Source organism: Limanda limanda, chromosome 23, assembly GCF_963576545.1.
Source record: "Limanda limanda chromosome 23, fLimLim1.1, whole genome shotgun sequence".
Classification (NCBI taxonomy): Eukaryota; Metazoa; Chordata; class Actinopteri; order Pleuronectiformes; family Pleuronectidae; genus Limanda; species Limanda limanda.
Window position 1 is genome coordinate 5,344,188 of NC_083658.1, and position 14,424 is coordinate 5,358,611.

General features: G+C 41.5%; 1 protein-coding gene across 1 annotated transcript; it reads left to right on the forward strand.

Moving 5' to 3' along the window:
• The first annotated feature begins 8,938 nt into the window (after positions 1-8,938).
• On the forward strand, positions 8,939-11,424 carry LOC132996778 (sodium/myo-inositol cotransporter-like). The gene is made up of 4 exons (XM_061067136.1): positions 8,939-9,572; positions 9,662-9,857; positions 9,969-10,096; positions 10,184-11,424. Exons 1-4 carry the CDS (start codon positions 8,939-8,941, stop codon positions 11,422-11,424), a joined length of 2,199 nt encoding a protein of 732 aa, XP_060923119.1.
• The last annotated feature ends 3,000 nt before the right edge of the window (positions 11,425-14,424 follow it).

Here is a 14,424-nt window from a genome sequence, read left to right on the forward strand (position 1 = left end):
ACACTTCAGTATTTCTCGCTCTTATTTAACTGGCCGTGTATTTACAGCAACTCCCTCAGGCAATGAGCTGCCCAGTAGAACCAGTCTTATATACTGGGAGTTGAGGGTTTGGTACGGTTTCATCAATCTCCAGAACGAAACCAAGGATACGTTCTAAACATAACCCTCGCAACAGTGATCCTCAGAGACCTGGATGTTCGACCCAGAACTCCCAGAAGGCACCACGGTTTTTATTTTTTGCTCTCAGAAGCTGAACTGTAGTTTAACGTCTCCCAGTAGAGCGAATCACTGAGAGGTATTTCCTCTGGGTTAGGGTTAGGGTTAGGAGCAACCTCTCATTCAAACACATTTCGATGTATTTGCAACACATTATAATGCACATTTCTAGTTTTATCAATAGTAGAAATAATACAAATACTAGTACTGCTACTACTATAATTTCTACTACTAATAATGATAATAATAGAAGAAACTAATACATCACCAGTAGGCAGTATTGGGTAGGCAGTTTCAATAGTTTAAAATAACTCACTGTTTTTTCTTTAAAATCTCTTGTCGTTCTTGTTGCTACTTGGAGTTTTTTAGATTTGTTAGTTTGCCATGTGTCTCAATCTATTTGTCTTGTCTCTAATAGTGCCGTAGGTTGCATTCGGGCCTTTCGGTTTCTAGTAAAGTTAATATGTGTGTGTTAAAGAGAAGAAGCTTGTCTCTGTGATTGATTCTGTTAATGAACAATAAGTTCAGTTTGCAGCAGGAGCAGGGGAGGGGGTGCAGGGGGGGTCACGCGGTTTGATGTGTGGCAGGGACAGTTTATTTTCCCTCTATGTCCTCGATCATTAAAGCATGAATGTGACCACTGGAGCTTTGGGGGTTATTTAGGTCCACACACATTCAGGGTGCCTGAGGTCAGGTTCTCTGCATACAGCAGCTGACTGGCCTTCATCACTCAGATGATCCAGATCACCGTCTGGACCCAGGATTAACCTTCATGTACACACCCCCCCCCCCCCACGCGGGGCTGAATCGGACAGAAAGGAGCAGCTATTTTGTCAACATCTGTGCAGTAGTGATCGATCAATCATGACATTTCCCCCCAATTTCATCAAACAACTGATTAAGACCAGACTTATCAGCTGGAGAACAGGGCAATGAAAGTAACCACACCATCTCTATCAGGACCTTGTGATGGTCCCTCACCTCGGTCAAGGCTTCTTTCTCCTACTTAGGGACACAGAAGTATTTGGGCTGGACCTGGTTAAGATATTTTCATTGGAAATCTTAGAACATCATCCATCTTCTTATACAGAGCTGATTTATGCACTGTTATACAAGTTTGACCAAATACTGGGAGCTTTCCCCTCTAATGCAATTGTTTTCATAATCCGCCTTTAATGAATCACAATGCCCTTGAAGAAAAATGTTACCAAGTCAAATTCATGTAAACACACACACACACACACACACACACACACACACACACACACACACACACAAACACACACACACACACAGTTACATAAGAGCTCTGAGTGCTGGTCCAATGCATCAATTGTGACTTCAAAGACAGAGAAAAAAACAAAAAAGTAGGAAAAAGAAGGGATGAGGTTTATTCTTCTTCATCTGTCAACTTCTCTCTCTCTTTCTCTTTAAAAAAAAAAAAAAAAGCTGAGCTAGCGTTTGGTGTCAGCATGTTTGCAAGTGTGTGTGTGTGTGTGTGTGTGAGAGAGAGGATCAGATGTCCTCTAGACAATAAGACGCCCTTATTTAAATCAACTGAGACGGGACATTCAGGGAATGAAAAACGGTGAAAGGCAGAACTTGAGCGCGAGCGAGAGAGGTTGGACTGAAGCCTCTTACTTCTCTCTCTCTCTCTCTCTCTCTCTGTGTTTCTTTTCTTTCTCTATAACTTTACCTTGGACTGAATCCTGGACAAACCTAATTCCACTGATGAGAAGAAGAATTTATTTATTAAAACAGATTTCCAAGTAAAAGTAATGCCATTGTATTATATTCTATTTCCCATCCGTATTAAGGTGTGAGTCATGCTATGAGACTTATTTGTGCATCTCCATCATCAACAAAACTCCCAGAACGTGACCCGCGTTGTGTCAGACCATCGTTTTAACAGCTGCAGCCACGCTCAGTTGAATCTGAGGTCACAGCCTGTGTTGCTATGAACATAAACATACAGCATGATGGCCTCCTGAGTGAGTGAGCTCAGTAGGATCCTTCATTTGTTGATCACAACAGCTGCCTCCTGGAAAACCTTCCTATTACAACTTATATATAACTTAAGTGGAGCATCTCCATCATGACTCAGATTGGTTCCATCGTGCTCAGGGCACCGATCTGTTGATGAATGGACAGAGGAGAAATGTTAATAAGAATCACTGGATTACTCTGATACTGAAGAAAACTTGTGACCTAATGTGACATTTCTCTGGCAAGTTCTGCAGTTTTTTGGCGCATCCTTTTTCTATGATTTAATTTATGATGCTCACAAAAGGTAAAGCATGTCCTCAGGAACTGAAAGGAGCCTGAATCTAAAATCCACGTTACCACTGCTGTGTGTTTAGATATAATTGATTTACGACTTAAAATACAAGTATGATTTTCGCCCAAAATTGCAGCAATCGCCCTGCAAATTCCCAGCAGGGGGCGATAAGAGACCAACGGCGCTGTCCTGCTGTTTAACCATGATTTGGCTGTGCAATATGTTTTTCATGAATCTGCTCAAGCTGTTCTGATGTGCTGCAGTACAGACAAGCTAGTAAATGATTTAGGTGGTTTGAGCTGTAGCAGTGAAATAGATCTTTATTCTTTGGATTCCTCTTCTATAACTTTTTGTTGCAACCCAGGAGTCTCTCTTTGTCTTTTATTTTTCCTCTGGTTCACACACACACACAGACACACACAGTGCTGTCAGGAGTGTGTTTGCCGAGGTCACAAAGTCATCCGAGTTTCTCAAGTTTGTCAGCTCCCTCACTTTCTCCGCTCACAGCCCTCACACGCCCGTATTGCTATAGCAACTGCCGAAAATGTACATATATTACCAGGGTGACATACATTTACTACCATGGTTGTATAATGCTAAGTGGTTCTCACGTTATATTCCAAGTACTTCCAGTTCTAATCTGTCGTGGCAATTTGTACATCCCACTCTTCCAACGAGGAACAAGACACAAATTCTCTTACAGTATTGTCGCACTTTAATGCTCAGAGCGTGGTGCATATGACAAAGGTTAGTTTGTAATATGCACACCGATGGGAAACAGTTCTCTGTCTTTATACATTTGGTTCACCCCTCCCACTCTGGTTGGGGTTGTTACAAAGTCAAAGGTTGGGATCTTCTGATGAAATCTAAACAACAATGCCTTAGTTAAAGCAATCAGTCCAAGATTCATTCAGTAGTACAGGATACAGCATGATCAAGGTTACATTGTATGAGATTCAATCATGATCGAACAAAGGGGAAATAGACATGATCATATTGTGGTCAAATGTTACTTTTCCCTTACAGTAATCATCAGATCCTTAAAATGCAGAGACTTTTAGTATATAGTAAAAATGACATTATCTGATAAATTGATCAACAAAAAATTACATTTATTGTCAATCGATTAAGTGTTTTATGCATTAGTGCCTAAGATTCAGCAATTCCAGCTTGGCGAGAATATAAACTCCTTGGTGGACAAAATAAAAAATCCTTAAATTCCCCTGATGAAAACGATATGTCTATATGAAGCCTCTTTCTCACACCAGCATGACTGTTTTTAGAAAAAGTCTAAATCACATTTTTTATTAACCCTGGGGGAATCGTCATCCCCCCCTCTCTCTCACACACACACACACACACACGTCTTGATGATGATAAACATGTTGGAAGTGATTTTTCCATCTGCCTTTCATTCCTTCCACCATCTGCCATCGGCAGCAACTCTGAGCGCTTCGGCTCCTGTTTGTGTGAGAGGAAGAATAGCGCCCTCCCTCTCTTCCTCCTCTTCCTTCTTCTCCTTCTCCTCTGTGCTGCAGAGCAATCTCTCTTTCCATCCTGCAGGTTCAAGCCAAATCTGACAAAGTGGCACCAGAACCCTGATCGACCCACACACTCCCTCCCCGTCTTCACTCTGTCCCGTTAACTTTATGATACGTTGATTAAACATGACATTATTTAAGACCATGCATCATAAAGCTGATTCTGGGACAAAGCCACTCCGACAAGGCTTATCCAAAGAAATGGGTCAACATTTTCTGAAATGCACTTAAGTGTACAGGGGCGTTGCAACAGGGTAGGCAAAGCAGACAATTACCTGGGGCCCCAAGCTGAGAGAGGGCCCCCAGAACGAGAACCAGTAACAACAATCATGTGTGGCCCCCACTGGTCCCTTTAAAAATGTGATTTCCGCTATGGAATTTATACGTAATGTTTTTCTCCTGCAGACACTACTCCTATCCTGAACATTTTAAGCAAACAATCTCCTGCAGGGTTCTTCACACGTAAAAGCAAGCTCCAGGAGGAATGTCCAAATTGGGTCCATACATTTTCCAGAAAAGTACAAGTAAAGAAACCTTGATGGAGATTTCCTGGGTGTTTCCTTTACGAGTGAATATATAACGCATGATGTATGTGCAGGATCTTTGGGAGGCTGGCGTCTCTTTTCAATCTGCAGTGTTGTTGTAGCCTGAACATCATCAACTCTTCAGCTTCAAAAATGACTCATGTTTGGCTGTTTTTCTCAGTCTGTCAATCAGCTGAATGCAGAGGTGCCGTGGGCTGGTGGAGATGCTGCGGGACGAGATTAAGTGCAGCGTGTGAAAACTGTCTTTTATCTGATGTTTTGGTTTCCCTCAGCAGGGATACCCGTTCGTGTGTATTTGATTGACAGTGTGGGGTTTTCTTTCAATTTCAACTTGGTGTTTCACCACAAAAATGGTCCATTATCATTTGACGGGTAAAGAAAAGAGTGTCGTGTCTTCGTCTCCAGCCTTTGTGAAGAAACATTTAAAGTTTGAAGGAAGGTGGGGAGGCAGAACAGATTGTAGAGAATCAAACTGGAGGTTGAGATTAAGATTTGAGACAGAATTTGATATTTAATCTGATTTAAATGTTCCAATCTCATAATACTTGACGTTAGTGCTGTACTTTAGGGTGGTTGCATTATCAGAGTCATAAATCAGAGGCCAGAGTCACTTCAGGTGAATCAAACAGGAGCAGTCAAGCACAGAGCCAGTGGGTCCATTTGATCAGAAGAACTGTGGCGCCATCTACAGCAACCACATGAAACTGAAAATTATTCCACATTTCACCACTAACGAACATAGTTTAGGTTTTAAATTCACATTTATGTCAACACTATATTAACATCTTAATACTCATTTATATCCCTCCACTAAAATTGACCTTTATGATGCAACGTGAATATATATATATATATATATATATATATATATATATATATATATATCTTTAATGTGTCTCATATAGTTAACATGGAATACAAATATTCACATAGAAATAAAATAATAATACTCACATTCAATGACTTATAAATCACATCAGAGTTTATCATGCCGACAGTATTTTCTATTAAACTTGTGTCAACTTCTCTGAGTAACCATTTATTACGTTCTATTATTTATTACTGCACTGACGTTTGGGCACTTTCCTTAAATTGTCCTAAGGGGCTGCATGTGAGAACGTAAATGTCCAACTCCCCACAGTCTCCAGCCTTCTGGTAAAATGCCGGAAATTGTCAGAGTGAAAAGGCGGGTTGATGATAATTGATGAACGCAAAACGGGGAAGACTACAAATGTCTCAGGATGAAAAATTTAAGCCGTACGTAGAAGACGCAGATTGATATATGTCAACTCGGACAAAAATACAGATTTGATAGCTTTTAGGCATAAGGGCCATCTGTCCCCTGAATGTTGTGGACATTTTCCAGTGTTCATGTATGAGAAGGCAAGGCCCTGGTGATGTGAGGCCCCTGGGCACCTGTCTAATTGGCACGAGCCATACACGATTATTAAAAGTGAGGTAGAAGCGATCCCCTTGTCCTAGAGAAGCAAATTTCCTCTTCCACAAAACAAAGCTCCTCAAGCTCTTAAAACAATGATGGTGACAGCAACATTTTAAGTCACGTTAGAAATCCGTGGACTCTCTGGAGAAGACATGATATATTTTGTCAAGTCACCGTGACAAATTTTGCGTCCACCTCAGCTATAGAGGGGTTTACGAAAAGTGCGAAATCACGGTGTTTGTGCAGAAACAGCACTCTTGCTGTTATAGTAAGGTCACCTCTGACTCTGTAATGGGTAATGAGGTGTTCTCAGTCAACACACACCCACACACACCATGCACACTACACATGCACACACATTGAAACACCTCAAAATATAACATTGTGCATGCAACAAAATAAGCTTGTGCAGGTGAAAATGTGCATGAAAGTGAATATTTGCAAACCGCACACACGTGCACATACTCACTCATGCAGACACCGTTGTTACACATTGTATTGAACAGGTTTATGAGTAACACTGTGTGTGAGTGTGTGTGTGTGAGTGTGTGTCATGGGACGACAACATGCCATGGAGCGTGATTAAGTTACAGGAAATATGTTGAAGAAGAATAGAAAAAGATGAAGAGGTCTTCAATAAAGGTGCTGCAAAATATCGTGAAGTTAATCTATATTAAGTTTTTGTTAAGTTTGAGTAAATCAACGTAAATTAAAATCTCACCTTATTATTTTTCTATAGTTTGATTATTTGTATGTATATGTTATCCTCTTTCTTTACCTTATGAAAACATAAAGTGACACAATTACAACATATAGGGGATTGAAATGTCTTTTCTCTCTGATCCTAGGTGTAAACATATAAGTACACAGGACATACAATTTTGCAAAAACAGAACATAAGGACGCAGCATAGTAAATACTCAAAACATAGTTCACAATACTACAAAGTATGCAGTGGATACAGGGATAGAATTAGTTATGCAAAATAAACTGCATGAACTGCATCACTGACAGGAGACATCATCTTCATCATCATCATCATCATCATCATCTGTGGTTGATCCTCCACCCAGGTGCTGATGATGATGATGATGCAGAAGTGGGCGGGGTCCCCAGCTGCCCCTATTAGAGTGAGGATCCTGCCACCATCAGCAGACTGGAGTTCAGACCAGTCCCGAGGTGTTTGTGAACAACTTTGCTCCTCTGACGCAAACTGGGAGACAACTGGAGCAGCAGAACAGCAGGTGAGTGTCAGTGGGAGCTCTGGAATTCAACTGAAAGTGCAACTGAGATCAGCTGTCTTAAAAGAGGAAGAGAAAAGTAACTTTTTCATTTATACCATCTGTGTTCTCCATTTAAACTTCTGCTCTTCTGTTTAATGTAAAAACAAATACTTAGAGCTGCGCTTTATCCAAAGAAAAGTACCATGTAAATACATTTTATTCCTATTATAAATATGATGAATGAATGGATTGCAGTTTTAACAGTGATAGATTAAAAAAACGGCATAAGAACTTATATTACATATTATTGTATGTTAGTATTGTAAGTACCTTTAAAAGAATAAAGACATATTATAGCCTGCATATGTGACAGATAACTCTAATTAAGTGCATGTATCACAACATTTAGGGACAGCTATAGTATAAAATCCTATAATACAAATAAATAAATGTTATCAATATAATATATATACGTCTGTACATTATTTTCTTATGCACAGTAGCAGAGAAGTCTCTTAGAAATTGTATAGGCTGCATATATGACACGTAATTAAGATGTGACATTATATGAAGCCTTTAGCAACATGCAGAACAGACAAGAGTCTGTGTCGTTAAACCAAGTTTCCCCTCAGGAAGTCTTATAAGTGTTGTACTCTTTGTTTAAATATATATTGACATTGGCTGGCATCAAGAGAGAAGCTCTGTTATCATTGCCATTTTTTGTGGTGAGCAAACGCCACTGGCTACATTGTTCCTGGTGCAGTGGAAAGTTTTCCTGCTGCCAATGCTGAAGTAAAGTGATTGAATCAGTGTGGAGAGATGTAGGTTTTCCACAGAGTATTGTCCTCCCCATAGCAGACTCGCATCAAACAAACAAACAGCCACCCTGATACTACAGTCCTGCAACAAGTCGACCGATGCCACTGCATACAGAGGGATTTAGCAGAGAGCAGCTCAGACACGTGACCCATCTGATGATATAAGTTCAACAACCTGCTTTCTGCTTGTATGAATAAGTTTTCAGTCTCTGGGAAGCTCCCGATTCCTTTGTGTAACTGAAGCAGTTTGACATGTCTTGGCTCGTCTCACAAGTCAAATAAACAAGTTGACTTATATTTACCACTAACAGAGCAATGGATTCTTTCAAAGCCTCATTTATACAGCCAGTGTGGTGCTGATGAATTCGGACGACACTTTTTAAATTGAAGATCAAGAATCAATAACTTATTGTGATGTTGCTGCATGTTGCACTGTTGGGTTTCCCTATTATCTGATCCAACAGAATAATTTGCATTGCTTTGGAGATCCATTTATTTTGTGCATCTGCTCTCTGTTGCAGGGTCAAGATGACCTCTCTCTCTATTGGCTGCCTCAGTGGAAACTCTGACACAATGCACCCCGGTTTTTTAAGCTGCCAAACCACCACCTGCGTGAACTCCCAGAGTTGAGGTTCACTAAAAAGGATCAGAAACTTGCAGGAAGAATAATCCCAGGCTACCCCTTTTATAATTGCTTTGTAATGTGTATTTATAATAATGTGCAGATAGATGTTTATGATTAATTTTTTTCCCAACTGTCAAAAAAACATTTTCAACATTAATTGTTGGAAAGTGTGTCAATACTTGATTCAAAGTGCAACCAGGAAAAAACAGCCCTTCTCTTCAAAATAAACTTTTTAACTGCCACATTCAAACATGGCTGCCACAATGGAAGTGGCAGATATCGTCGTCGTGGCAATCTACTTCATCCTGGTGCTGGTGATTGGCTTCCTGGCCATGAGGAGAGCCAATCACAACACGGTGAGCGGCTACTTCCTCGCCGGGCGCTCCATGAACTGGGCAGCTATCGGAGCTTCCCTGTTTGTCAGCAACATAGGAAGCGAGCATTTCATTGGACTTGCTGGATCCGGTGCGGCTAGCGGGTTAAGCGTTGCTGCATGGGAGTTAAATGCCCTGTTACTTCTCCAATTGTTAGGCTGGGTGTTCATCCCTGTCTACATTCAGTCGGGGGTTTTCACCATGCCAGAGTATCTGTCCAAACGCTACGGAGGGAAGCGCCTGAAGGTGTATTTTGCAGCTTTGTCTCTCATCCTCTACATGTTCACCAAGCTGTCCGTGGACCTCTATGCCGGAGCCTTGTTTATCCAGGAATCACTGGGGTGGAACCTCTACTTGTCAATCATCCTGCTCATCACCATGACCGCCTTGATGACAGTCACTGGAGGTTTGGTCGCCGTCATCTACACGGATACAGTCCAGGCTTTCCTCATGATCACCGGAGCACTGTGTCTCACCGGCATCAGCCTCGTCAAAGTGGGAGGGTTTGAAGGTCTGAAGTGTTTTGAAGATAGATCATTTAAACCATGTTACCGTGTTCTTTGCCAAATTGTTAACCAATTCTTTCAATGTCATTCTAAGGGGTATGGACCAAGTACATGCAGGCGTCGCCAAACATCACAGCCATCTTGCTGTCTTCACCCAATCTGACGTATTCGGAATCCTGCCACCAACACCTCATCCCAAAACCAGATTCGTTGAGGATCCTTCGAGGACCAAGGGATCCAGACCTGCCTTGGCCTGGGTTTTTGCTGGGCCAGACTCCTGCCTCCATCTGGTAATTGTCCAAGACTTTCCATGAAGTCGTTGGGTTCCATAATGCAGCCTGCCTTTGTTGTAGATTAGTTGGTTATTAGTGGCCTCGAATGACCCTCACTGTGTGTTCCAGGTACTGGTGTACAGATCAAGTGGTTGTACAGCGGGTTCTGGCAGCCAAGAACATCGCCCACGCTAAAGGTTCAACCATTATGGCCGGCTTCCTGAAAATCCTGCCGATGTTCGTCATAGTCATCCCAGGTAGAAACAATGATTGATTTTTTTGGAACACCTGGAATCCTGGGTGTTGATTATAAACGCCTGATTCATGTATCACCGTTCTTCTAGGGATGATTTCCAGGATCTTCTTTGCTGATGAGTTGGCGTGTATCAGTCCAGAGCACTGCCTGGAAGTGTGCGGCTCTGCGGCCGGCTGTAGCAACGTGGCCTACCCGCGGCTCGTCATGTCGGTGATGCCCGTCGGCCTCCGCGGCCTGATGATGGCTGTCATGATCGCGGCTCTAATGAGCGACTTGGACTCCATCTTCAACTCAGCGAGCACCATATTCACGCTGGATATCTACAAGATGCTACGGAAGAAGGCGTCATCAAGAGAGCTGGTGATGGTCGGAAGACTGTTTGTGGTTGCCATGGTGATCGTCAGCATTGCGTGGGTCCCCGTCATCATTGAGATGCAGGGAGGCCAGATGTTCTATTACATCCAAGAAGTAACAGATTACCTGACTCCACCTGTAGCTGCTGTCTTCTTGCTTGGAGTCCTGTGGCGTCGCTGCACAGAGACGGGGGCCTTCTGGGGTGCGATGGTGGGCTTCACCATCGGAGCGCTGCGCCTGGTGCTCGCACTTGTTTACCGCGAGCCACTCTGTGACCAGCCTGACGAGCGGCCGTCTTTCATCAAAGATGTCCACTTCATGTATGTAGCGGTCCTCTTGTTTTGGGGGTCCGCTTTAGTGGCTGTTGTCGTGAGTCTCTGCACCGCTCCACCCACACAGGAACAAATCAGAACAACTACTCTGTGGGGGTTGAACCAGAGAAAGAAGCTAAAACAGCAAGAAAAAGAAAAGGCTGATGAAGAACTCCAGTCTTTGAAGCCTCTTTACCATGGAAACCTAAATGGAGACAGTGTTCTTGGTAAAGAAAAGTGCACAGACAACCTTAACAAGCACAATGGCATTGAAACCAATCATGTAAATGCTGAATCACCTACTGTCACAGCTACTTACATAGAAACCCACTATCCCATCCAGAATGGTTGCTATACAGTGGTTACTGAACCCAAAATGGCAGAAGGAGATGGAAGAGAAGGGAGGGATGAGGTGGAGGAGGAGGAAGAGGGGGGCTGCTTTGAAGCAGGAGGAGCGGAGCCTGGGAGGTGGATGAAGGTTTTAGAGTGTGTTTGTTGTTTCAAGGAGAATGGATCTGGAGATCAAGTTGTTACAGCTGAGGAACAGGAGAGGATGGTGGATGAGCTTCTCCATGAACCTCGGCGAACCAGAATCATCCTGAACATTGGACTGGTGGTTATTTGCTCTGTGGCCATTTTCTTATTTATCTATTTCTCCTTATAGTCTCCATTAACTCCGAACCGTGGGCCTGGCTGATGAAATACTTTCACACATTAGCAAAACACCCAGGAAAGCTTGAGCTCCCCACATTCTCCTGTGATTTATCAACATTAGTAAACACATTATACGTGTGTCTTCCAAGCAGTGCGAGACAAGGTAGAGGTGATCTAAGGGGCTTGGGTATATGTCAGGTGCTTTGCTTACTGGCAGCTGCTCAGCCAGTGATGTTGGTGCTCAGCTTGCTTTTCTCAGCCTTACAACTAATGCTAATAACCCTGAATATTTCTGGCTACGTTTTACTGTTTTGTGCAGGGAATTACTGAACGCACAAATATTTTATTTCAAACCTCTTTTTATTGGACGTGTAATGACACCACAGGGCTGTTTGCTCATGTTAGAATGTAAATGCTGTCATTGCGGGTAGTGTGCACTATCCATGCAAAGACTGGGATGCATGGATGGTTTTATGTGTAATTGTTCTCAAGACAGAGATAAATATACCTTGGGTAAATGTGAGGCACTGCATTTGGAACAGTTAAAATCTCAAATGAATGTATGATTGACTGTGACTTAGTAAATTCTTCTGTTGTGTACAGATATAATAAAAATGCTCTCGGATTTGTCCCCATGGGGATGTTTTCACGTTAAGGAAATTCATAGTGAATGTAACTTTTCCTTTTATAATTTTACTGGGCATGTGTAACTCATTGTATTGTGTTATATTTTTATATTTTTTTCATGTTTTGTATTTGAAAGAGCGGTAATTTTCAACTGGACATAACATATTGGAGATGATACCTTTTTATTATAGAACATGAAAGATGTATTCTACATATGTTGGTGTTCAAACTGATGAAAGATGATGCAGTGTTTCCTGAGCTGCACGTAATCAGCATTTAATGTGATCTTGTCATGTTTTTTCTACTCTTTGTACAACTCGAGCACTGCCTTCCACTCAAATAGATTTTATGAATTCAAAGGTGAATTCTGATGTTATTTTGTAAGAAATGTTTTAAAGCCGTGGAAATGAAACAAACTATTAAACCACCTCAGTGGTGGTTCAGAATGAACTCTAGGAGAAAGCAGGCCGAGGATATACACTACAAAAAGGTACATTTTTATCTATTCTATGCTATTTCCATTTTATGGTAATTTCTGAATCTGGCAGTTGGGGAGTTTCTCAGGAATAATCTGAGGTGCCAGTTCACATGTGTCTTCCTGCATTTGTTGGTAGAGTTTTTACACCTTCTTTGCACAATTTGAAAATTAAAGGTTGGAACTCCCGTCGTTACTTGTCTCAGTCACTGCTGCTCACTGTACTTGGACCAGATGCATTCTGGGATTAATTTACTTAATCGCTTTCGAAGATGTTGTAAGGTCAGATATATTTGCCCTATGATGCAATCTCTCTTTCCCTCAACTGCATGGCACAGCAGTAGCCTCCGTTGAGCTTGACACCTTTTAGCACCCGCAGGTCCTCTCCAAATTGAAAGCAAACATCCAACCAAACTGGTCTTTCTGCTCCATTTAAAGCCCTCCACCAGAATGCGTACTTGAGAGCTGTTGTTCGTTAAACACTGTTGAGTGTTCGGGAAACCACCTGCTCAGCCTTGTGTGCACTGCAAAAACACGTCACCTTTTTTGACCTGTCCACCACATTGGTCCATCTACGGTATACGTCTTTACCTGCAGTTTAAAAGAGCTCTGTGAATGCATTAGAAAAAAGAGAAATATTTTTAAGTAAACCTCAGGACTGAACGCGTGAGGCAGTTATATGTCATGAACCAGCACGTCATGGTATGTAAAGCAGGTTTGCTGTTTAAAAGCCCCAGAGCGAGCAAACAAGCTGCCACTCAGGCAGTTAGGAGGTAGTGTACCAACAGCCTCTCCTGCAGTGGAAAGTTACAGACTGGAAGTGGAAAGTTACAGGGTAAACCAATCCCACACGAGGCACCTGCAAAGAAATGACAAGAATGGCTGGAGTTTCTTTGCCAGGTTGTCTTCCGATTAAATGTCGCCCTGTAGCGGCTGCTGCACAATGCAGGTGTCTTCAGGAAACGTCACCTTATCCCTAAAGAAAACTGATGATCGTCAAACAAAAGTGGAATAAGACAGAAAAAATGTGTAAAAGCACTCAAAGCAGTCAGTGAACACAAATTATACTAAATGGAGTACTCATACGGGAAAGTTACATGATGCAAATATCTCAGCTATAGGCTAAATATAAAGGTGAACGACATGGCTGTAGTGAAGCCCAAGCATCTCGGTCGCCACCTGGTGGCTGACTGCAGTGTAGGTCATAAACACTGCCTCTAAAATAAAAAGTACATTTTTTTTCAAATTGGGGCGGGATATAAGATAAGATAAAGGCGGAAGCTAAGAGAAATGTTTTCCTTTATATGTGTGAACAAAAAGAAAACTACATTTCCCATCATGCAACCCAACTACCAGCCAGCAGCATCATAAATGATATTTTGTCAAAGACGAATTAAACCCATAATAACTAAGATTAAATCAGGTTTACTCCTGAATATACTGGTTAGTAACGTCTAATCTATGTGTGGACACATCACCGGTCTCTGCATGTATATGAATAAGCATTGTTATTATTTATTTTAATAATAAATATAATTTAATTTTCTCAATTAAATCCAGATTAATCTGATCCTAATTTGCTTTTTATATTCTAATAAAATACACTGCATACATTTACACCTACATTAACATTAGTTTTACCAAATCCAAATAAGATATAATTGCTTGTTTAACCAGGTGTCAATGGGGTCTTGAAGGCACATGACTTATATGTCATATTGACCTGAAATGAATAGAAAACTACAAAAACTAAATTTCGTTCCACTCTGGCTCCGAAATTATTCTGAAATGAGACCATAGCATCATTTCATTATAAAGTGTATATAGGCTTATATCATTAGCAGTATTACCCTTTTCTCAAAGCAAATCATATGGAATCTAAATGGGTTGTATTAAATACAGCAGTAA

Excerpts from the sequence above, each read along its gene's own strand:
- LOC132996778 (XM_061067136.1), top strand. The coding sequence starts at position 8,939 with ATGGCTGCCACAATGGAAGTGGCAGATATCGTCGTCGTGGCAATCTAC. Across the intron at positions 9,573-9,661 it reads CAAAGTGGGAGGGTTTGAAG|GGGTATGGACCAAGTACATG; the intron begins GTCTGAAGTGTT and ends TGTCATTCTAAG. Across the intron at positions 10,097-10,183 it reads GTTCGTCATAGTCATCCCAG|GGATGATTTCCAGGATCTTC; the intron begins GTAGAAACAATG and ends CCGTTCTTCTAG.